General features: G+C 40.6%; 1 protein-coding gene across 1 annotated transcript in view; it reads left to right on the forward strand.

The window, feature by feature from the left end:
• The window catches only part of LOC131190652 (alpha-2-macroglobulin-like protein 1), a 205144-nt gene that overhangs the window by 26756 nt on the left and 154227 nt on the right, over positions 1 to 24161 (forward strand). Inside the window, exons 7-8 of the mRNA XM_058167999.1 lie at positions 17507 to 17591; positions 18432 to 18555. Of these exons, the coding sequence (XP_058023982.1) occupies positions 17507 to 17591; positions 18432 to 18555 (209 nt within the window). The remainder of the gene's footprint in view (positions 1 to 17506; positions 17592 to 18431; positions 18556 to 24161) is intronic.

The raw sequence follows: 24161 nt of genomic DNA on the forward strand, positions 1-24161 counted from the left end.
TACTCTCAGTGTTGAATGTACAGTGGGAGTGTCTGTTTTCCAGGTTAAATGTATTCTTTAGAATATCTGCCACATACATGCAGTATGTCAAGGAATGGAGCCTCTCAGGAAAAGTAGTTTCCAAACCAGTTTCTTTGATTGTATTCCCAAAGTTTCACAGAATCAAAGAATCAGTGTTGAAAGGGATCTTTGAAGTTTTCTAATCCAACACCCTTCCCAGTAAAGGAATCTTCATAAAACCTTTATACAAATATACAACCTTTGTTTGAAAACAAAATAAAAAACAGTGCCCCAGGAGCTTGAGGGCCAGACTGGGCACTTGCCCTCTCTTCCCAGGGTTCCAGGTAGGCTGCGCTGCTGTCCAGAGGTCCTCCATGTGGTCTGATAGGGATAGCAAGGCTCCCCTGGTGGACAAGGCCTTGGTGCTCACCCTGGTCTCCACTTCCTCCACTGGAGACCTCTGGATCCTCCTACCAGACTTGCCTGCCCCCTCCCCACAGGAGGTGGAGGATGGCACTGCTGCATGTGGAAGCATGGAGGAGAAAGTTTGCAGAAAACAGTTTCCTCCAAGTCAAGAGGAGGAGTGGGTGGTGGGGCAGCTGCATAACGGAAGTCTTCCCCAACAAGCTAGCATCCTTACCACACACAACTGGAAACAGGCCAGCCTCCCTTGTGCAGGGAGCACTGCTCCCCTGCCTCTTCCTCTTGCTCTCTAGAGATCTGTCAAGCAGAAATTGGACTTTTTCCTGCAAACCTTCTCCTCCATGCTTCTCCTGGCCACTATGAGTCATCATAGTCTTACATGCAACTGGCCCTTTGAGGGTAACCATAATGCTGATGCCACCCTAAGTCAAACTGAGGTTGACACTCCTGAACTAGACGGATAGCTAAACTGGATTTAATTCTTACTGATAGAGGTGAAATGATGGTGGAGTAGATAATGTAGGAAATTTGGAGGAGAACAACCATGTAATAACATAACATAACATAACATAACATAACATAACATAACATAACATAACATAACATAACATAACATAACATAACATAACATAACATAACATAACATAACATAACAACATAACATAACATAACATAACATAACATAACATAACATAACATAACATAACATAACATAACATAACATAACATAACATAACATAACATAACATAACATAACATAATAACAGAGTTGGAAGGGACCTTGGAGGTCTTCTAGTCCAACCCCCTGCCAAGGCAGGAAACCCTACACCATTTCAGACAAATGGCTATCCAACATTTTCTTAAAAATTTCCAGTGTTGGAGCATTCACAACTTCTGCAGGCAAGTTGTTCCACTTATTGATTGTTCTTACAGTCAGGAAATTTCTCCTTAGTTCTAAGTTGCTTCTCTCCTTGATTAGTTTCCACCCATTGCTTCTTGTTCTACCCTCAGGTGCTTTGGAGAATAGTTTGACTCCCTCTTCTTTGTGGCAACCCCTGAGATATTGGAACACTGCTATCATGTCTCCCCTAGTCCTTCTTTTCATTAAATTAGACATACTGAGTTCCTGCAACCGTTCTTCATATGTTTTAGCCTCCAGTCCTCTAATCATCTTTGTTGCTCTTCTCTGCACTCTTTCTAGAGTCTCAACATCTTTTTTACATCGTGGTGACCAAAATTGAATGCAATATTCCAAGTGTGGCCTTACCAAGGCATTATAAAGTGGTATTAACACTTCACGAGATCTTGATTCTATCCCTCTGTTTATGCAGCCCAGAACTGTGTTGACTTTTTTGGCAGCTGCTGCACACTGCTGGCTCATATCTAAATGGTTATCCATTAGGACTCCAAGATCCCTCTCACATATACGGTACCTGTGCATTTTCATACTATTTTATTTTTATTTTATTTTATTTTATTTTCATACTATTTTCATAGTAGAATTTATCATAATGTAGGCACAAGTAACTGAACTAAGTCAGACTAGTGTTTTAGACTTTAAGAGAGTTGCCTTCAACAAAATAAGAGAGAGAATAGGAGGGATTTCATGGATGTTAATCTTAAGAGGGAATAACAGTACAGGTTGCTTGGGATACTCTGAAAAATGAGATACTAGAGGCTTTGCAAAAAGCATTATCACAGAGGAAAAAAAACAAGAGATTCCAAATAAGACCACCATAGTTACACAAAGAGCTCCCTGTCAGGTTTGTCCCAGCTTGGATGTTTAGGAAAGAAAGACCCTTGACTCCATTTGTACTGAGAGGTATAACTTTTACTGAAGCCAAGTGGTTAAAGCATAGAAAAACCAGATATGAATATTCCCATGTAAACCCTTCTGCCAACTCCCCTCCTCTTGATCCTCTCATAATTATCCAATGAAGATCAATCTAAATGTTTTGGTAACAGTCCTAAAGTTTGATGCCTCTTTGGTGGGCTTTCACATTCTATTCTCATGCTTGGTCCTTGAAACTGCCAGGCTCTGGCAAGAAAAACCAAAAATACATATATAGATTGGGTGAAACCAGGCTTAATAGCAGTAACTGTGAGAGGCATCTTGGAGTCTTAGTGGACAATCAGTTAAATATGAGCCAGCAGTGTGTGGCAGCAGCCAAAAAAGCCAACAAAATCCTAAATTACATTAACAGAGGGATATAATCAAGATCAAGTGAGGTACTAATATCACTCTATAAAGCCTTAGTAAGACCACACCTAGAATACTGCATCCAGTTTTGGTCACTACACTATAAAAAAGATGTTGAGACTCTAGAAAAAGTGCAGAAAAGAGCAACCAGGATGATTAAAGGACTGGAGACTAAAATATATGAAGAACGATTATGGGAACTGGGCATGGCTAGTCTAGTGAAGAAAAGGACAAGGGGAGACATGATATCAGTTTTCCAATATTTGAGGGGCTGCCACAGAGAGGAAGGGTTTAAACTATTTTCCAAGGCACTGAAGGCCAGACAAAGAATAATGGATGGAAACTGATCGAGGAGAGATTCAACCTAGAAATAAGGAGAATTTTTCTGTCAGTGAGAACAATCAACCAATGGAACAGCTTGCCTTTGGATGTTGTGGGAGTTTCATCACTGGAGGTTTTCAAGAAGAGATTGGACTGCCATTTGTCAGAAATGGTGTAGGATCTTCTGCTTGGGCTGGGGACTAGACTAGATCCTAGAAGGTCCCTTCCAACTCTCTTAATCTAATCTAACCTAGAATTCTCATCCTGTCATTCCCCCCTCCAGTTCTTCTCATCCTGTTATCTCCCTCTTCCCTATATCCCCTTACTCTCTCTTCCCCCCTTTTATGGCAGGATGCCATCAGAGTGAAGCAGGGCTGGGCTGAACTGATGCAATGGCAGACCTAATATCCAGTTCTTCGTTGATAAGGACAGGGGTTGGAAATGACTTTTTCTTGGGGCACATGGCAGAAGTGGCTACAGGGAAACACTGGGTGGATATGTCTGAGGGACTTGTGAATTTCAATTGCACAGTTACTGGGTTGATAAGTTTGTCTATGGGAAAGGCCTGATGTATTTTGGCTGGAGTTTCTTTGAGGGCTGTCCGAATTGAAGATATTTAATGGATAAGTATATCACCATGAATTTTGAAGTCCATCAGTTTGGAGTGCTACTTATCAGCTTGTGTTTTGTAGTTTTCTCATGTTTCTTCAAGCGCCTTGAACACAACTCGACAGGTGCTTTGAAGAGTGTTGAGCCATTCACTTAATGATGTGTCTCAAGTAGTTACTTGGAGCAGTTCAGGCATGGCCTGAATGGCCTGAAGCCAATGCAATCCTAGGCTGCATCAACAGAGGGATAGTATCTAGACCATGGGTATCAAACTCAATCAAGTCATGGGCTGGATCATGATGTATCAGGACTTTTTTGCCTTTGTGAAGCCAGAGTGGGCATGGCCTGCATGGGCTGTATACGGCCTGAGGGCCGCCAGTTTGACAGACCTGATCCTAGATCATGAGAAGTGATAATACTGCTTTATGTCTCACTAGTGATACTACACCTGGAATACTGAATCCAATTCTAGTCATGATGATACCAAAAAAAAATTGCTAAGGCACTTTCTAGGGTGAATGTAGGCAGATAAGAGCAATAAAGATGGCAAAAGGTCTGGAGGACAAAATCATATGATGAACAGTTGAGAGTGCAAATGTCTAGTCCCATGATGGCGAACTTATGGCACGCGTGCCGGAAGTAACACACAGTGTCATTTTGCCTGGCACGTGCAGCATCGCCCATTCCTCTTCTGGGTTTCCAGTGCACGCATGCACATCAGCCAGCTAGTTTTCTGGTTATTGGTGTGCATGCACATGCGCACGTGACAATCAGCTGACCTTCACGTGTGCAGCAGTGGCAGAAACCGAAAGATCAGCTGGCCAGCTGATTGTTGTGCATGCACATGTGCCAGTAAACAAAAGACTAGCTGGCCGGTGCGCATGTATGCCCCGGGACATCCACCCCTTTGCCAGCCAGGAGCGCTCCCCCAGTCACTCCCCTCCACCCATCCACCTGCCTGCCTACCTTGTCTCTGACACCACAAGGAAAGGCCCCGAAGCTGCACTGCCTGGGATCCACATGGGCTGCCACAGGGGGATGCCAGGCATAATTGGCTGGATGCTGCCCGAAGTGCAAGGCATGCAGGAGGATGAGAAGCTGCCGCTGCCTCTTAGCTGGTGCAAACAACCTGCTGCCACAGCCTGCCACCGCCCTCTCTGATGCACTGTAAATGGTAAGAGGTGCGCCGGCTGGGAAGCAGTCATGGTCCCTTGGAAGAAGTGGCTGGAGAGGGTTGCACCAACCTTTGCTGGGGTGAATGGCCATACTGGATGCTGCCCAGAGCTCGAGGCTGCCAGGAGAAAGCAGAGAGGTGGCGGCAGACCGTTTGTGCCAGCAAAGTTTGGTGCAGGAGCCTTTCCAGGCCCAAAACAGGGCACAGGGGTGTATGTATGGGTGGTGGCAGTGTCTTGACTGGGCCACCTCAGCCTCCGAATGTGTGGCCTCTGCTGCCCTGCCTGGGCTCCTCCCGCTGGGAGCCGCCAGCAAAGCAGGTGTGGCTGGTGGGGCTTTGGTGGACCAGCAGCTGGTGAGGGTGGGGGGGATGGGCTGCCTGCGCAGGTGACCACATGGCCGCTGTCAAAGCAGGGCTGAGAAACCCTCTTGGCTCGCTCCACCAGCCGCAACATCTCCTGGACTGTGGGCATTGCCACCTCCCCCTGCAGCAGCTAGAGAGCCTTGCTTGGCAGTGGGTGTGACAGGGGTTGGATAGAGTTTGGGCGGGGGTGATGCGCTGCCTGGGGTTGGACCTATTGCCTGATCTCCACCATGCCCACCGCTGTGCCACCAGCCGAGACAAAGCCGGAGAAGGAGCAGCAAGTGGGGCAGCCGGCCGCCCTTCTGCTCCTTCCCCTGCATTAGCTCAGGGTCACAACTGCGAAACCCATCCAGAGTAGAGAGGGGACTTTGAGACAGGGATGCGATCATTACCCCGCATCCTTCTTGGCTTGCAACAGATGGCTTGGGTGGGATGCAAGAAGGCGAAGTGTAAATTAATGTGTGGCTGCAGTGCAGGTTCAGTTCATGTTTGAAGGTTACTCAGGAGAGATCATTGGCTCAGCCGGTGGTGCAGCAGTGGGCATGGTGGAGGTTGAGCAAGGGGCCCAACTGTGAGCAGTGCGGCACCCCCACCCGACCCCCGCAGTGCTGGGGAAAGAGCAGAAGTGCGGCCAGAGTTTCTCTTTTTCCATGCCCTGAAATCTTTTGAAACTGACACCTGAAGAATCTGAATCTGATACCTGAAGAATCTGAATATCTCTCTCTCCCTCCCTCCCTCCCTCCCTCCCTCCCCCCCATCCTCACCCCCTCTCTTTTTTCCTTCTGAAAAATCAATTCGGCAAATAAGCACCCTGGTCCTGATCTCTCCTAAGTAGCCTTCAGTCATGAACGCACCTTACTTTACAGGTGCCTCTACTTTCAGCAAGTAGAGCACTGGTGGGTGGGTAGAGGGGAGTTTTGCATTTCAGCACCCACCCTTCCTATCCCACGATTCAAACCCAACTGGAGAGAGAGGAATGGAAGAAAGGGGAAGGAGACGAAGATAGGATAGAGGACAAGAGTAGGAGAGAAGGTGAGGAAGGAGGAAAAGAAGGGAGGAGTGGGGGAGAGGAAGGGGAAGGAGGAAAGAGAGGAGGAGGAAGAAAGTAAGAGAGGTGAGGAGGGAGGGAGGGGAAAGAAGAGAAGAAGGTTTGTTGTGAAATGAAGGAAAAGAAAGGGTAGAAGAGCAACCCCGAATGTAATTAAAATGTTTTATCTTTGTGCTTTCTTCAGAAAAAATATGTATGATTATTTATGGACAAGAGAATGTACATTTACAACATGTGTATAAGAAAAGAAAAAAATTTTTTTTAAAAAAGAATTGGTTGGGCCAAACAGCCCTGCCTCGCAATAACAATGCCAAAAGCAGAGGGGTGGGAAGTGATATGGAGGGTGCATGAGCGGGGAGGGGGGCATGCGTGCATGCATATGGGGGGTTCATGTTGCATTATGGGTGCTGGTACACGTGTGTATTATCACGCGCGCACACACACACTTCCAGCACGCAACGAGAAAAAGATTCGCTGTCACTGGTCTAGCCTATCAAAGAGAAAGGTGCTTAAAACTGGCCCGCAAGGCTGGCCTGGAAATATCAAAGGACCGGCCCGTGGTGCTTCTGCCGGCCAAAATGTGCCATGGGGGGGGCTGTGGGTGGCCCTCCAGCACCCTGTTTGACCAGTAGAAGGGAGAAAATGACAAATTTTAAGTAAGAACCAGTAAAAAAGGAATGGAAAAATCCCTATCTTTAGATTAGCATTTCTCAGTCTTGGCAAGTTTAAGATGGGGGAACTTCATGCTGCCTGGGGAATTCTTGGAATTTAAGTCAAGACGCCATAAAGTTGCCAAAGTTGAGGACCATGGGTAGAGCTTAGGATTTTCCATTCCTGTTTTATTTAGAGTTTGGTGCAATTAAATAAATCAGTTGTGGTTTCCTTAACAAATAGTTATTAAAGTGATATGAACCATTACTGGACTTTTTGTGAGAAACTGAAATATGGGTTAGTAAAAGTTTGATATCTTTTTTACTTATATATTTACCAAAGAAAGTTGGAAGTCATTCTTTTTCAATTTTCCTTCTTTTCCTCTTTCTTTCTTACACTTTCACTCTTCTTCTTTCCCAAGCCTTTTCTTTTTTCAAATCTGTTTTTTATTTGTTTATCCCTTAGCTTTGTATTTTTTTGATGTATGAAGGATCAAAGACTCAGGCATTATAATTCTACATTCCTTATTTATAGAAATCATATCAAAATTTAGAATGAAATCCACAGAGAACCATCTCATATACGGCAGAGTCTGAGTCCCTCTAACCAAAAAGAGTTTATCGATAGAAGAGAATATTTGTAGCTCAGTGTTGAACTGTGGGTTCCTTGGTGCTCTCTGAGCTTGATGGTTTTCTTGCAGATGTTTCATTACCAAACTAGGTAACATCATCAATACTAGAAGGGAGTGGAGTTTTCTCTTATTTTCATATACTAGTGGCTTACCCTGTCAGTAGTAAGTGATCAGTGATCAGTTCCTTCACAAAAAGTGTTTTGATTGGTGCCGGGTCTCTACAGCCTCAGACAGAGAAGGGCTAGTCCACACCCCTCCCTCAAATGTTCTTTAAAATACAGTTTCCCAGCATTTTTTTAGGAACCTCCAACATGCAAACTGGGGTTACTCATCCTTAAAATAAATCTTCTTTATTTGGATCTTAAAAATTTGCTGTTTGCTAGGAAGATGTGTAGCTAAAAGTCAGTGTACATTTAATCTACAACTGACTTTGGGGATATTTCCTTTTTTTTTTTTTGAAATATTTTTTTATTTTTTAGACAGACAGACATACATAAAAACATCTTTAATACAAACACAAGCAGTGTGTCAGTTGGTTGATTACAAATCTTCTGTGCAATTTCATCAAATTCATATCTTTTAATTTATCTAATTTCACATTTTACCAATCTGATATATATCCAATTGTTTTACTCCATTATTCATTTGTTTAACTATAAGTATTTCTTCCCTCACTTCATACAAAGTATTCTCAATTTTGAATTAATTAGATTCAAATATAATATAATATATTGTTCATTTCGCCATCTTGAATCAAACCGCTGATATTCCATTTTATTTTATATATTTCAACAATTCTTACATTATAAAAATCTCTATCAAATTTGATTAACATATTTTTTGTCTAACCACTGATAAAATAAGTCCCATTGTTTATCTTCCTGTTCCCTAATTTCAAATGTCAATTTGCTCATTTCAGCACATTCCATTATTTTCTTGATAACTTCATCTTGCGTTGGTATTTCCTCATTTTTCCAATTTTTAGTAAACACAATTCTAGCCGCACATTCACAATCAAGTATCTCACTTCTCTATTGTAGGTTTCAGGTATGATCTCCAATAAAAAAAATCTCTGGTTTAAAATCTATGTGTTTTTTTATCATTTTTTCCAACCACGTGTGGATTTTAATCCAATATCTTTTAGCTTCTACACATTTCCACCACATATGGTAATATGAACCTAGTATCTGCTGACATTTCCAACATTTTTTGGATTTGTTCTTAAACATTCTGGCTATTTTCATCGGGGGTAGATGCCATCTATAAAACATCTTGTACAAATTGTCTTTATATGCAGTTGGCATTGTCATTTTATAATTTTGTAGCCACAATTGTTGCCATTTCTCTAGATCAATCCCATGTCCAAAAATTTCCCCCAAGCAATCATTGTTTCTTTAACTTGTTCATCTTCTAGTTTAATCTCTAATAGATAGCCATACAATTTCCTAATTAAGTTGTCATCAGCACCTGTTAAAATTTTATCAAAACTAGTCAAATTACTAAAGAAACCTTCTACCTTGGAATCCTTATCATATCTGGAGTGTATTTGCAAATAAGAAAACCAATTCATTTTTATGCCTTGTAGTTCTAATTCTTGCATAGATTTAAGTTCACCCTTTTCATTCAATAATTCACTATATCTAACAATTTGTTCCTTTCTAAATGTTATTGAGTATGAGAATGCTTCAGTGGTTGATAACCAGACTGGCATTTTAAAATAATGTTGTCTCTTAATCTTCTCCCAATTTAACAGACCTAACATTGCGATGGGACAGTGGGCAATCTTGGTGCTCCAGGATCACCATCGATATCTCCATCACTGGATGGTCCATTTCAGACCTCACTGTCCTGTAGAGATGGTGATAGAGGAGGGCACATCCTGTTGATCCCAGGGACATCGCAAAGTCCCTGGTTGATCCAGGAAAAGCCCTTTTTTCCAGTGGTGGAAGAGGCAGCCATTAAAAGCTGCTGAAGTTGGAACAGCTCTGGAATGGCAGAGAGTGAAAGAAAGTGTGTCGGTTCAGTGAGAGAAATTTTTCTTAAACAGACTATTAGAGAGAACACCCTGAGATTTAAAGAAAGTTAAAATTGAGGACAAAAGAAATTAAGTGGCAGAATTAAGCCTGGATCCAAGGTAGTTATTCCGTGCTTTTTTAATCTACACCTTTATATGGATGTCTATGAAAGATTTTACTTTTTAACAGTCCAGACTGGACTGGAAACTTTTATCCTACTTTTTTAATTTTTAAACTTTTAGTGCCTTTTTAGAATAATTCTTCTCTGGTCCTACTCTTTGTTTAATTTCCTCCCCCCCCCTTTTTTTTTTATTCTATTGTGTATTGGCTATGAAAAGGAGAAAAAGTGGAGAAAAATTAAGCAACATTGTCACCTAGTGGTCTGGAGATATTCTTTTTTTCTGCTCATTTGATTCTAAGGAAGAAACATTGTATACTTTTCAAGGACTCTGAGCTTATTCTAGATAAGATAGTGGGGAGAGCTTCAAAGATGTTTTGCAAGATTGTTGATTCAGGTGCTCTTCTGGGAACTATCAGTGGCAGAGTCTGAAACTGAAAAGGAGAAGACTGCAGTGACTCTGGAAAGAGAGCTGTAAATATTATTTGAGAGTTAACAAAAGAATTTTTTTCCTTTCCCTCTTTGGCCTTTCTCTTTTTCCCTTTTTTTTCAATTGGAGAATGTGAATGTGGTTGACACTTTTTTGAATAATTGGATTAAGACATACAAGAGTCTTAAGATTTTTTTCTTTTCCCCTTTTTTTCTTTTCTGTTGTTGGTTTTTTTTGGTGTTTTTTTTTATCGTCACTTGGGAGAACTTTTGCTCTACACATACGTGGATTAAGGTATAGAAGATCTTGAAGATTACATCAAAATTAGTAGAAAGGCAACAATTTTTAGTTCTCCCACAATGGCTCCCTCTTCTTCACCATCTGGGACACAATGTTTAATACAGACGATGTTACAACAGCAAAAGGAAAAGGAACGAGAAAAGAAAAAGGAAGTGACATTGCAAATGATTTTGCAAGGAATCTAACAAATTCAAACAAGAGTGGAGAATATCAAACAGAGAACAGAAAAAATTGAACACAGAACAGGAAAAAACAGATGAAAAGGTGGAGAATATACATCAAATGATGCAAAAATATGAGGATAGACTCCAAAAAATTGAGGAAAAAGAAGAACAAAGAGATAAAAAAAATTAGAGATATTGATAATAGATTAGACAAGGTTCAATGAGACAAGAGTGGAATATTGGAATGGGAGATGATAGATCAGAGTTTTACCTCAGATTTCAAAATATAGAAGAAAAGAAGGGAGAAAACGGCAGAAAAAATGGTAGAAATTTTAGCAGATGCATTAGAAATTAGTAAAGAAAAGATGATGGATGGCATGGATGAGATATTTCGAATAGTTGCAAGATATGCAATGAGAAATAAACTACCAACAGAAGTCCACATAAGATTTACTAAAAAATTGTTCAAAGTGCAAATATTGCAGGTTTCCAGAGATAAAACATTGAAATACAAGGATATGGAAATTGTGGTTCTGAAGCAAATACCAAGAAGAGTGAGAGAGATGAGAAGAGAATATCATTTTTTTTACTAAAATACTACTCCAGAAAGGCATGAACTATAGATGGCTGATACCAGAAGGCTTGGTGTTCACATGGCAACAACAAAAATATAGAATAGATTCAATTGATAAAGCCAAAGCCTTTTATGCAGAATACTTCAGAGAGAAAGAAGTAGAGTCAAGTACAGAACTTATATTGATTGAACTACAAGAAGAAGAATTATTAGCAATGATTGAAAAAGAAGAAGGTACAGTGGGTGGCACTGTGGAAGTTAAAGAAAAATGAGAACCAAGATTGACTAGAGCAATAAACCCTTCTTATAAAGTATAAACATGGAAGAAAAAAGATTGATTTCATTAAACATAAATGGACTCAATTCAGCTACTAAAAGAAGAAAAAGATTAGAGAAATTAAAACTTGACATAATTTGTTTACAAGAAGTACATATTAAAAAGCAACATGAACAATTATTGGTACAGCCAAAATTGGGGAAAATATTTACTTCATTGCCACAATGTAAGAAAAGAGGAGTAGTTTATACATAAGAGATACAATTTTGGCAGAGCAAAATTATACAGATCAAGATGGAAGAATTTTGATGGTGGAAATAATAGACAATAAAAGGAAAATACTTTTAATAGCAATATATGAGCCAAATGATAATCAAGAAGATTTTTACAGAAAATTACATATGAAAATAATTGATTTGGATTATGATAATATTTGCATGATGGGAGATTTTAATGGTATAGTGGACAAGAAATTAGATTATAATACACAGAAGACAACAAGACAAAATAGAAAGACTCTTCTGAAATCCTTTTTTAAAATGATAGGGGAAGTAAACTTAAAAGATATATGGAAAGAAAGAAAGAAAGAAAGAAAGAAAGAAAGAAAGAAAGAAAGAAAGAAAGAAAGAAAGAAAGAAAGAAAGAAAGAAAATAGACAATACACTTTTTATTCAAATAGACATTTATCATGGTCTAGAATAGATATGATATGGATGACTATGGATTTGACTTCTAATATAGAAAAAATTGTTATATAAACCAATACCTGGGCAGATCATAATCCTATGATGATGAAATGGAAAGAATAAAGAAGAAGATCTAGGTGGACCTTAAACAACACAGTATTAAAAGATAAGGAATTCATACAGAAGATGGAGAAAGAATTGGCTTTCTTTTTAAAAAAAATAGAAAAGAGGATACATCAACACAAAATCTTAGGGATACAATGAAGGCCTATGCTAGAGGTCTGATAATAGACTATATAAGGAAAAGAAATATTAAGAAAAGACAAGCCTACAAAACACTAGAGGATGACCATAAGGAACTCGAGAAAGAACTACAGAAATCTCCACAAAAAAAGGATATTAAAACAAAAATGGAAATAATTAGATATAAAATGGGGTTAATAGAAAAAGAGGATTTAGCGCAAAAAAATAGAATTGTGAAACAGAATTATTTTGAAGATGCTAACAAACCAGGAAGATGGTTAGCATATAAATTGAAAAAAGAGAGAATCAAGAAAAATAACATGGCTAGTGGATGATCAAGGACAAATCAGATATGGAAATGAAGAGAAGAAAAAAATTATGCAACATTCTTATAGAAAATTGTATGAGCAAGAGAACATAGAGAAAGAAAGTATTAAAAGATACCTGCAGAAAACGAATTTACCTCAGATTCCCAAAGACATTGAAATGATGTTAGAAGGAAATATAACGATGATGGAACTAACTGAAGCTCTCAAAAAACAAAAGAATGGGAAGGCACCAGGACCAGATGGATTACCAGCAGAATACTACAAGACACTACAGGAGTCGTTGAGTCTCCAATTGTTAGAAGTCATGAATGAAGTCATGTTAGAGATGAAACTACCTAAATCATGGTCAGAAGCTTATATTACACTTATTCCAAAGGAGGATACTGACCTACAGCAAATTAAGAATTATAGGCCTATATCATTGTTAAACTCAGACTATAAAATCTTTGCTTCAATATTGGCAGAAAGACTTAAAAGATATTTAAATAATTTTATACACTCTGATCAAAATGGGTTTCTGCCAAAAAGACAGATTAAAGATAATATGAGGATAATTCTGGATATCTTGGAATACTATGAGGCACATCCTAAAAACAAATGGCTTTGATACTTCTTGATGCACAGAAAGCTTTTGATAATGTGAATTGGTGTTTTATGCTACTACAATTGAAACAGATGGGCTTTGGTAGAAAGTTTATCCAGGCTATGGAAGCCATATACCATAAACAAACAGCAAATGTAATGATAAATGGAGAAATGACAGAGCCTATTGAAATAAAAAAAGAAACAAGACAAGGTTTTCCACTGTCACCCCTGCTATATGTATTAACATTAGAAGTGCTCCTTCGAGGCCAAATGGCATTACTTTAAATTGGAAGCTCCCTAGGGGACAATTAAATGCCATTTTCCATTTGTCTCCTTCTTTGATTTGCACCTGGCAGTATGCCTCTCACAGGTCTAATTTGGTGAAGACTTTTCCTTTCACCAGGTGGGCTAGCAAGTCTTTCATGGGGGGAGTTGGTACATATTTTCCACACAAAAGCTGTTTTTCTCCCTAAAATCCACATATAGCCTCATTGACCTGTCTTTTTTCTCCTTCAAAAGGACTGTGGCGGCCACCTCAATTTTGCTGGTTGTATGAACCCCCTAGCTATGTTCAAATCAATATACTCCCTTAGTTCCTTGATTTCCTTAGGGGTCATGGAGTACATTTTTGGCTTGGGTAGTTTCATTGTTTTTGTCCTGATCCCCAATTTTGTGTTGTTGCTCCTGCCAGCTATCAGTTAGTCAGTTGGAGGCAGCAAACCACTGGAGAGCATTTGCATTTGCACGGTGCCATGCACTTCCATCGGAAGTCCTGAATGGCAAGTATAAAAGAATACTATTCACTGAAAGACTCTGTCCCTGCGGCTCAAGAGAGGTGAAGATTGTGGGTCACATGCTCTTTAGATGTTGCTTTTTTACCGAGATTAGGAAAAAAATATTCTGCCAATAACTGCTAGTTATCCTGGCTGTTCTGACACTACCTATCTTCAGTGACTGCTTAAGGATGAAGTGCAGTTGGCTAGATTCTGCACAGCAGCACTAGGGATTCATCGCAAGCATGTGTCTTCTCCACCATAGCAATGTTATATAACAATTGTGGCAAACCCTTTGTACTGCTTAGTCATTTTCCTTTTAGCGTTGAATCTACAAAGGGCCACACAGTTTAGGGATTGCAACTATTGTATAGTCAGACCATGTATAATTGAAATTGGATTTTATTATAGATTTTAGTTGTTATTTATTATTTTTATTTATTATTTATTTATTATTTTATACTAGAATATATACTGAGTGCTTTTATTTGTTGTGGTCACTAAGACTGTAATAATAAATTGTTGTTGTTGCTGTGGACCCATGTTTCTTGTGCCAGTTGAGTTCAAGGTCCATGGCCACCGCCATTCAGTACCACTCATGGATACGATCAGGGACCCCTTGACAGATGCACATGTGAAGCATCTCTGGATGTAGGCCTTCTTTAAAAAAGTAAGCCAGGAGTCTTTCTGGCCAGTGCTGCAGCTTCCCAGCAACTCTTTTGAATTCCCTGACATACTCTTTGGCAGGGCGACCTTTCTGTTTGATTTCGCAGATTTCCACTTCAACTTGCTGGGCTTGGGACTCATCTTCAAATCTAGCCCTCAACTCCTCCAGGAAGATGTCAATGTTTCCCAGGTCTGGTGTATCTTCATCGTGAAGCTGGGTCACCCACTCAGCTGCTTCCCCCTCTAGGTTTGTAGATACAGCTTGGACCAAGCTTGATTTGTGGAGTAGTTATGGCCATGGTTGTCGATGTGAGCCCACATCTGGTTCAGGAAGAACACAAGCCTCCATTGAAAGTGGCTTTGATCAGTAGCAGAGCAGCTGGGGGGGGGCAGAGAAGTGGGCACAGGGATCTACGGTGGCATCCCAACAGGGGCCCACTGCACTTGGACTCAGCCATGCCTGGGGTAGTAAGTCCACATGGATGCCACGCTGGCTGTTGGTGCAGGTGGCCAAGTGGGCTTTTCACCCCTACGAGGTCTCAGTGGGCTTCATCATGGCCCTGGGCTTGACTGTGCTGAGGGGACCAGCAGAGGGCTGGATAATTGGGATGTTGGAGCAGAGGCTTGATTTTGTCAGGGAGGGAATGTCAGGGTTGGCTGGCTAAGGATCACTCTGCTCTCTCAGCCAGGCATGCTTGCCCCAGACTTTGGAGGCTCCATCCTGTCAAACCTCTCTGGTAAACCCTTCAAGGTCTGGCTGTGGAATACCATCTGGAATCTCCAGTCCCTGGATTCATCCAACTCCAGAGGTCCCTTCACCCTCCATTGGGGAATGGTACCCATCGGCTCCCATGTCGAGGTCACGGGGAAGTCTCTTGCCAGTCCCTGGACTGACTCCCAGCATCTGAAGTCCTTCTCTGCCTGGTACAGATCCCTGATGGTTGGCCATTCGGTGCAGACTTTCAGCCAGGTTGCCATTTGAAAGGCAATTTCTGCCATTGTCACCACCACCTGCTGCCTTTCTGTGAGAGTCTGTAAGCTCTCAAGGAGGCCAGCACCGGGGCTTGGGACTTCTTCTTGCTTCTCCAACTCTGCAATCTTCCCTGAGTCTTCTCTGTTCCTTCGGTAGATTGCGTGAGCCGCTGGGGTTCAGGATCCCAGAGAGCAGTTCCTGTTACACTGGAGGGTTAACATAGAGTTGGTTTAATGTCAGCATTTGAAATAATGCATCCATAGAAAGCTGAACTCTGAGGCAGGTAGATTTTTTCAAAGAACAATTTATTGGATATATCATATTGGCACAACTGGTGAAAACTGACTCTGAAATTTGAATTTCACCTAATTAAAAAGTAAACGTTCCCCCTTCCCCTAAGTCACCAGTCACATTGTACAATAGAGGTGCTGTCCAGTTGCTTGGTTACTCCACTCCTTCTCTCCCCAGCACCTGTTGGAATGTCCTTGGTTCCCACAGAAAAACTTTTTGTTTTGACTACAAATCCCAGTTATCTATTTTCTTCCCTCCCTGCCCCATCTTCTACCTTGTGGCAATCCTGAAGCCTCAAAGGTGGCCTCAGCCAGATTCACTTCAGGATTGACACAGCTTCCTTACCACACATTATTGGAAATGGGGATTCCCTTTTGAGAAGAGCCAGCCTCCCTTGTGCAGGACTGGGGATTAATCCTTGCCTGCTCCTCTTGCTCTCAAGAGATCTGTCAAGACAGAAGTTGGATGCGGAGGAAACTGCTTCCTGAAAACTTTCTCCTCCACACTTCCACACACAACAGCATCATCCTTCATCTCCTGCTTTGCTGGGAGAGGGCACCAGACAGGGAAACACTAATGATGTTTGAGATTGGGAGAAAACCATCTCCTTTGGCAATCTGTGCACACACATACATTCCAAACTTGGATACTTTTATCCACATCTGAGCTTGCAAACTGTCAATCATGCCTGGACTTGGGGAAAAGGCCCTATCCTTCCTCTGTGAATAAAAGTCCCCAAACTTAGAATGTGGTGTATGTTTGTGTGTTTGTGTATGCATGCACACATGCACTTGGCTGCCAGCAATTTGGGGAGGCAAAGAGGTTGTGGGGCACCAAATTGTCCCCATGTCAAGTTATCTGGTGCAACTTGTTTCATCCCAACCCAGCTGTTCTGATTCAGCTGCACCCAGCCCTTAATAAAATTGAGTTTGACACCCCTGTATGCATGGCCATGCTTGGGCAGCACTATAGCACCCCATCCTCCATCTGCCACACTTGCGTGGCACCACAGCATTCTGTCCCCTGATCATCTGGCAGGCAGATGTGCTACAGTATACAAAATCTCTGAGCTCTTGCTCAGAGCTTAGTGAGCAATTCGGAAGAAAAAGCAACAGGACCAACAGGAACTTGTGTCTTTTCCTGCTAGTTTCCCCACTGCCTCTGCTTATGGAAAGACAGCAGGAAAGCTGCAAATGGCAATAACATGACCATGGACACTGCAACCATCATATAAATGTGAGCCAGTTTCAAAGTGTTCAAATTGCGATCATGTGATCATGAGGGTGCTATGATAGTTGGAACTTCAAGGATTGGTCATATCACTTATTCCATGACATTGCAATTTTGAATGGTCATTCAATGAGAATACTTCAGAATTAGTGAGAATACTTGTACCAGGAAGCATAGAGGCAGTAGCAGCTTGAAGGAGGTGCAGTGCAGTGAATTTTGGACTGAGAAACAGATGAATTCCCACCATCATTTGTAAAGCCACTACCCAAAATGGGAATGTATTTGGTGTAACAATAAGGCAAGTGATTTAATACGGTTTCTCTAATAATACTTCTATGTAGTCCACTGTTTATAAGCCTTTTCAATTTCTCAGATAGTGTGGTTCAAATTTACTCTATCTCACATTATTTTTACTGGTTTTTTTAATGATAGTGCTACCTAAATTTGAAGTGTTATTTGAACATACACAACTTGTCACTACTTCAGATGAAGAAATTCGTATCAAAGTGTTTGGCAGGTTAGTAAATTTTTGTGGTATTTTCAAGACCTTTCTCCTAATTGATCACTTATTTAGGAGATACACATGCCCTCTGCCCTCTTAATGGGTCTGGATATTTTACAATAAAATTGTTTAAAGAAATTAAAAGCATAACACATCAAACAAAAAGCGTAGCATTAAAAGCTGACTCCATAAATATGGTCTGAATCCTCTTAAAAAAAGGGGGGGAATTCAACAGCAACAGTAGTTTGTTGTGTAATAAGAGTCCCACTCTAGAGACAGTGGCTTATGAATTATTCCTATTATGGCGAAATTCTTGACATATTATTTATAGGAATTCCCACCAAGAAACTATTTTTCCTGTGCTTGGCAATATGGTTGGAAAACATGAGCAGGGTCAACCAGCCCAGGAATGGGTACAACTGGTACATAAACACTGTGAGAATAGCGGTATATAAAATTGATAAATAAATAAAAATAAATATACTGGATTTATAGAAACACACCCTCCCTCCAGCAAATAACTGCCACCTGTTCCTTCGGCAGAGTCGTGAACCCAAAAGGACCCCAAAATTATACAGCAGTTCTGTTTGGGGGAATGGCACACTGTCAAGAATCAAAGATGACAACTCTCCAGATCCAGGAGGGCAAAAAGAATCAGAGTCACTCCATCTTGCTAGGATTGGTTAACAACCTCTGTATTCTGCCCTTAGCAACAGCAAACACTGAACTGCTGTTGCTAAGCAACATAGTTACATGATGTCACACTTTATGTCCACATCACTTAGTAACAGAAATTCCTTGTCTTTTTATTTATTTTTGTTAAAATTAATATTGATCTTCTCAATTATTTCACAGATACACATATGGGAAACCTGTACATGGAACTGTCCATCTTCATTTGACTCGAACTCCATCATATTATTTTTACAGTGAGATTATGAGAAATGTGTCTGCCATTAAACTTAGTTACACAGACCAGGTAAGAATGACATATCTTTCCCTCCAGGATAAATATGAAAGTGAAGGTGCCATAGAGACCTTGTTTGAGAAAGAATGCCTCAGCCAGCTATTGTGTGGATTGAGATTTTCTTATAACTCATCTGCAAAAACTGAAAGTAACCGCATAATCAATAATTTAGGCAAAATGTTTAAATATCTCATATATTCATTTATTTATGGAAAGAAGCCAACTGGAGCAGGAAGGACAGCAAGGACCAAAAAAGGTATCTGTGAACATATTGGTGCCTCCCCCAATTAGGATTTCAGATTTAAGATCTAGGTAAGCAAAGAAGGAAGGAAATGCAGCTTATCCTTGATGGATTTTCCAGCATCCTCAAGGCTGCATTAAAAATAACAAGAAAATTGTGGAAAGATTGAGGCTTCTTTGAAATTTTCAACACATAGTGAAAACAGATTTCTTTCCTATTTATGGTTTAAAACTGATGCAGGTTATTTGTCCAATAGTTCAGTGGAAATATAAAAGAATTATTAATACAATAATATTAATCCTCGACTTACCACTTCATTGATTCACTGAAGATAGGTCTCCTTTCTAGGTATGGATACATCTTGTATATAATGAATAAGAAAGTCTCTTCTGTGGCTTTCCCGAGAGTTTTGAGTCCAGAAGATCTATAAATTTATTTCTTACTTCATTTTACTGAATGTCAATCCCACATAGGATATACACACAGTCTTCAAACTTACAATCATTCATTTAGCAACTGTTCAAAGTTACGATATTGAAAAAAAATTGACTTATCATTGTCCCTGTGGTCAAAATTCGGCTGCCTGGCAATCGGCATACTTTTATTCATATGATTGCCATTTCTGACCTTCCCAGGGGCTTTCAACAAATAAAGATCATGGGAGATGTTGGACTCACTTAATGACCACAACAAAAAAGCTATAAAACTGAGTGCAATGTGCAACTCACTTAATAACCGCTTCCTTAGCGATGGAAATTCCAGTCCCAATTGTCAAGGAATACCTGTACTACACAGTGTTTGGTCGAACATATATTACAAGATGTACTTCCATGGCTAAACAATACTGAAATTCTGATTGAAGTATTTCATTACAGATAGTCCTTGAGTTACCATTATTCATTTAGTAACCATTCAGAGTTAAAATGGCACAGAAAAAAATTAATTTGTGACCATTTCCCCACAACCCTTGCAGCATCCCCATGGTCACATGATCAAAATTTTGATTCTTGGCAACTGGCATGTATTTATAATGGTTGCAGGTTCAGGTTGCAGGACCTTTTGGGATCTTCTGACAAGCAAAGTCAATAGAGAAGCCAGATTCATTTAACAACTGTGTTACTAATTGAACAACTGCAATGATTCACTTAATAACTGTGGTAAGAAAGGTTGTAAAATGGGGCAAAGCATACTTAACTGTCTTGCTTATCAATAGAAAGTTTGGGCTCAACTTTTGTAAGCTAAGTGTTACCTGTACTTCCAATTAATAATTACCCTTAAAAAGGAAAGAAATTAAATTCAACTGAATTTAGAAAAGAAAGAATGCAACACAGGAAAGAAAGGGTATCTGAATGGCAAGCAGATTTAAGATCAATTGCATCATTGAGTGCTTCTTACTGTTGGAAATTATGGTAGATAAATTATCAACAGATAATTTCCTGTTGAGTTGGCACTCAGGTCACTCCCAATCCCTACATCCAGCTTAGAGCAAGCACACATGCTAGGTAGATCAGCTAGCAAACAAAATAGCTTGAAATTAACAATAGCTTTTAAATATTAACAAACATAAGATACCTTGAACAGAAAAAAATGGTGTAAAAGGCAGGCAAAAGCAGGGGAAATAAGATACATGAAAAACAAGCAACAATTTATATTATAGCTATATCAAAGAATAGCTTTCCAGAGCCATTAGAAACAATACTATGGGGAATTAGCATAGACAGTCCCAATAACAGTTGATTATTTCAGTTTTAAGTTTGAGAGTGTTGACTCAATGTTTACATCTGACTGGACAACTCCCTATAGTTTTTGTCACAAGATTTTGGAAATGGTTTCCACTGCTTCCTTCCTAGGGCTAAGAGTGAGTGGCTGACCCAAGGCCACCCACATGGCTTTGGCCCTAAGGTATAAGTCATGGTCTCCCAGGTACTAGCCTGGTGTCTTAACCATTATGTAAGCCCCCCCCCCGCTCCTCACAGAAATGGCAGGAATCTGACATGCTTCCCCCTAGAAAAATGAGTTCACTATAAAGAAAGCACAAGAGAATGTTGGGGTACTGCGAGTGGAACGTTTTCAGTAATGCGGGGGCCCTAATATGTTTTTTAGCTAACCACATGTTCTGGGAGGGGGGTAAATGCTTCCAGGTTACTAGATATTGTGTGGAGCCATGGTGTGTGTGAGTTTAGGATTTTCTTAATCTCAAAGTGCTGTTCCCCCACAATCATGATAGGAGTTGGAGGAATGTCTGCAAGTGGCCTTAGGGGTGAGGTAATTTCTGGCTTCAGCAGGCTGCAGTGAAACACTGGGTTGACTTGCCTAAATGTTTTGGAGAGGAGTAATTCCACTGTCACTGGGTTAATGATCCTAGTTATAGGGAAAGGTCCTATGAATTTAGGTCCCAACTTTTTGGAGGGTTGCAAGGACTGTAGGAATTTAGTGGATAAGTAGACCTTATCCCCTATTTTTAAAGGTTTTGGTTCTGTTCTTTTTTTGTCAGCCTGAGCTTTACAAGTGGACTTGGCCTCACTCAGAGCCAATCTTACTACTAGCCAGGTGTTTTGCAGTTGTTGTATCCACTCCTTAAGGGAGGGTATTGTTTGGGGGTGGGTTCTACTTACCTTTATTACCGGTTTGCAATGGGAGTGCATGCACACTTCTGCACACGTGCAGATTGTTCACAGTGAAGTTTGGGTGGGTGGAGCCTCCTGCCGGTTTTACTACTGTTTTGCAAGAACTGGACTGAACTGGGGCAACCCATCACTGATATGGTTGGGTCCTTTACTGGGAGCTCTGGCATTGGGGTGAAATCCTGGCCTGCTGCAACTCAGAATGGGGTGAATCCAGTGCTAGAATGCACAAAGTTATTATATGCAACTTCTGCAAAGGTCAGTCCAATTATTAATAAACATCTCAAATATTGTTCTAGAACACTGTTTGTTCTCTCTGATCCACCATTAGTGGCCAGATGATGACTTGAACTCAAGCCTTGTCCAATACCTAGAAGGCCCAAAAAAACTCTCCAGAACTTTGAAGTGAACTGAACCCCCTGATCAGATACTATTCTTTGTGGGGCCCCATGCCCCACAAAATTTGTTGCAGGAACATTTTTGCAAGTGCCCTGGCAGTGGGGATTTTTTGGCAAGGGATAAAATGGACCTGCTTGGAAAACATGTCTGTTACGACCCAAATGACAGTATTCCCCTCGCTTTTGGGCAGTTCGACAATAAAATCCATAGAGATCTCTCTCCAGGGTGCTGAAGACTCAGTTACAGTTTGTAAAAGTCCCAGGGTTTTTCCCTGCCTCCTTTTTTGCTGCTGTGCAGAAAGGGCAACTGGCAACTTAGCTTTTTATCTTCTTGAAGGATGGCCACCAGAACTGTCTTGTGTAGGGTGTAGGGTTTTCACAAAGTCAAAGTGGCCAGCCAGTTTGGAATCGTGGCATACTTTCTAGCTAGCCAGAATGTATAATTTACCGCCCCAACCAAGCCAAGTCATCTCTAAGTAAACCGATATTTTTATGGGCTTGGCACAATTTGTCATTTAGTAGGGCTTGTTTGAACACCTGAACAGTGGCATTGTCCATTGGGGGTCTTTTTTACCTTGTGCTCTGGTTATTACCTTGGCCGCCAGCTGGGAGCATGGGTTTGATCACATCAGGCTTTTTGCTATTACACTGTGGTTTTCTGGACAGCGTATCTGCTAGAAAAAAATTTCCCCCAGGAAATACTTGAGGCTGAAGTTGAAACATTTAAAATATTGAGCCCAGCACACTTTCTGGGGGGAGAGTTTCCATGGGGTCTTAAGAACCTCCAGATTCTTATGATCAGTCCACACTTCAAAAGGGATTTTGTTTCACTCTAGGAATAGGTTTCTAGGTCTGTAGGAAAGGAGAGCCCATCACACTGCATATAGAATAGAATAGAATAGAATAGAATAGAATAGAATAGAATAGAATAGAATAGAATAGAATAGAATAGAATAGAATAGAATAGAATAGAATTTTTTTATTGGCCAAGTGTGATTGGACACACAAGGAATTTGTCTTGGTGCATATGCTCTCAGTGTACATAAAAGAAAAGATACGTTCATCAAGGTACAACATTTACAACACAATTGATGGTCAGTATATCAATATAAATCATAAGGATTGCCAGCAACAAGTTACAGTCATACAGTCAAAAGTGGAAAGAGATTGGTGATGGGAACTATGAGAAAATTAATAGTAGTGCAGATTCAGTAAATAGTTTGACAGTGTTGATGGAATTATTTGTTTAGCAGAGTGATGGCCTTTGGGAAAAAACTGTTCTTGCGTCTAGTTGTTCTGTTGTGCAGTGCTCTATAGCGTCGTTTTGAGGGTAGGAGTTGAAACAGTTTATGTCCAGGATGTGAGGGGGTCTGTAAATATTTTCACGGCCCTCTTCTTGATTTGTGCAGTATACAGGTCCTCAATGGAAGGCAGGTTGGTAGCAATTATTTTTTCTGCAGTTCTAATTATCCTCTGAAGTCTGTGTTTTTCTTGTTGGGTTGCAGAACCGAACCAGACAGTTATAGAGGTGCAAATGACAGACTCAACAATTCCTCTGTAGAACTGAATCAGCAGCTCCTTGGGCAGTTTGAACTTACTGAGTTGGTGCAGTTCTCACAGATAGCTCATCTCTGTTCAGTGTCTGTTAGTTTTTTAGAGGTGTATGCGCAGGATTGTAGTTGGCCCTGTTCATTTTCTTGGAGTAGAACTGCCCTGACAGCCACATTCCTGGGGACTGCCTGTATGATAAAAGGTTTTTCTGGATCTGGGTGCTTTAAGATTGGCTCAGCCGAGAATAATTGTTTCAACTTCTTGAATACCGCCTAGCATTTCATAGTCTAATTTAAGGGTTGCTTTGGCTTTGGCTTGTCTCCCCCTTTTGTTTTCAAAAGATTAGTGATGGGGAGTGTAATTTGTGCAAAAGCCAGGATAAATTGTCGATAGACGTTTGCAAACCCCAGGAAACTCTGCAGTTGTTTGCTTGTGCGGGGAGGGCCCCAGTCAATCACCGCTTGTCCTTTCCCTGGGTCCATCTCCACACCCTCATATCTGGTATCCCAGGTAGTCTATCTTATCCTTGTGGAATTCACATTTAAACAGTTCTGCATAAAGCTTAGCGGCACGGAGTTTGTTTAGAACTGCCTGGACAAGTTTTACATGCTCAGTTTTCATTTTGGTGTATATTACAATGTTATCTAAATACACAAAACCCCTTTGCATAGGTGCTCATGGAGCACCTCATTTATGAGTTACATGAACACAGTGGGAGCCCCTTGTAGTCCAAACAGAAGCACTTTGAATTGGTAACACCCCAAGGGGGTGTTAAAAGCTGTTTTCCATTCATCCCCTTCCCTA

Source organism: Ahaetulla prasina, chromosome 2 (genome assembly GCF_028640845.1).
Source record: "Ahaetulla prasina isolate Xishuangbanna chromosome 2, ASM2864084v1, whole genome shotgun sequence".
Classification (NCBI taxonomy): Eukaryota; Metazoa; Chordata; class Lepidosauria; order Squamata; family Colubridae; genus Ahaetulla; species Ahaetulla prasina.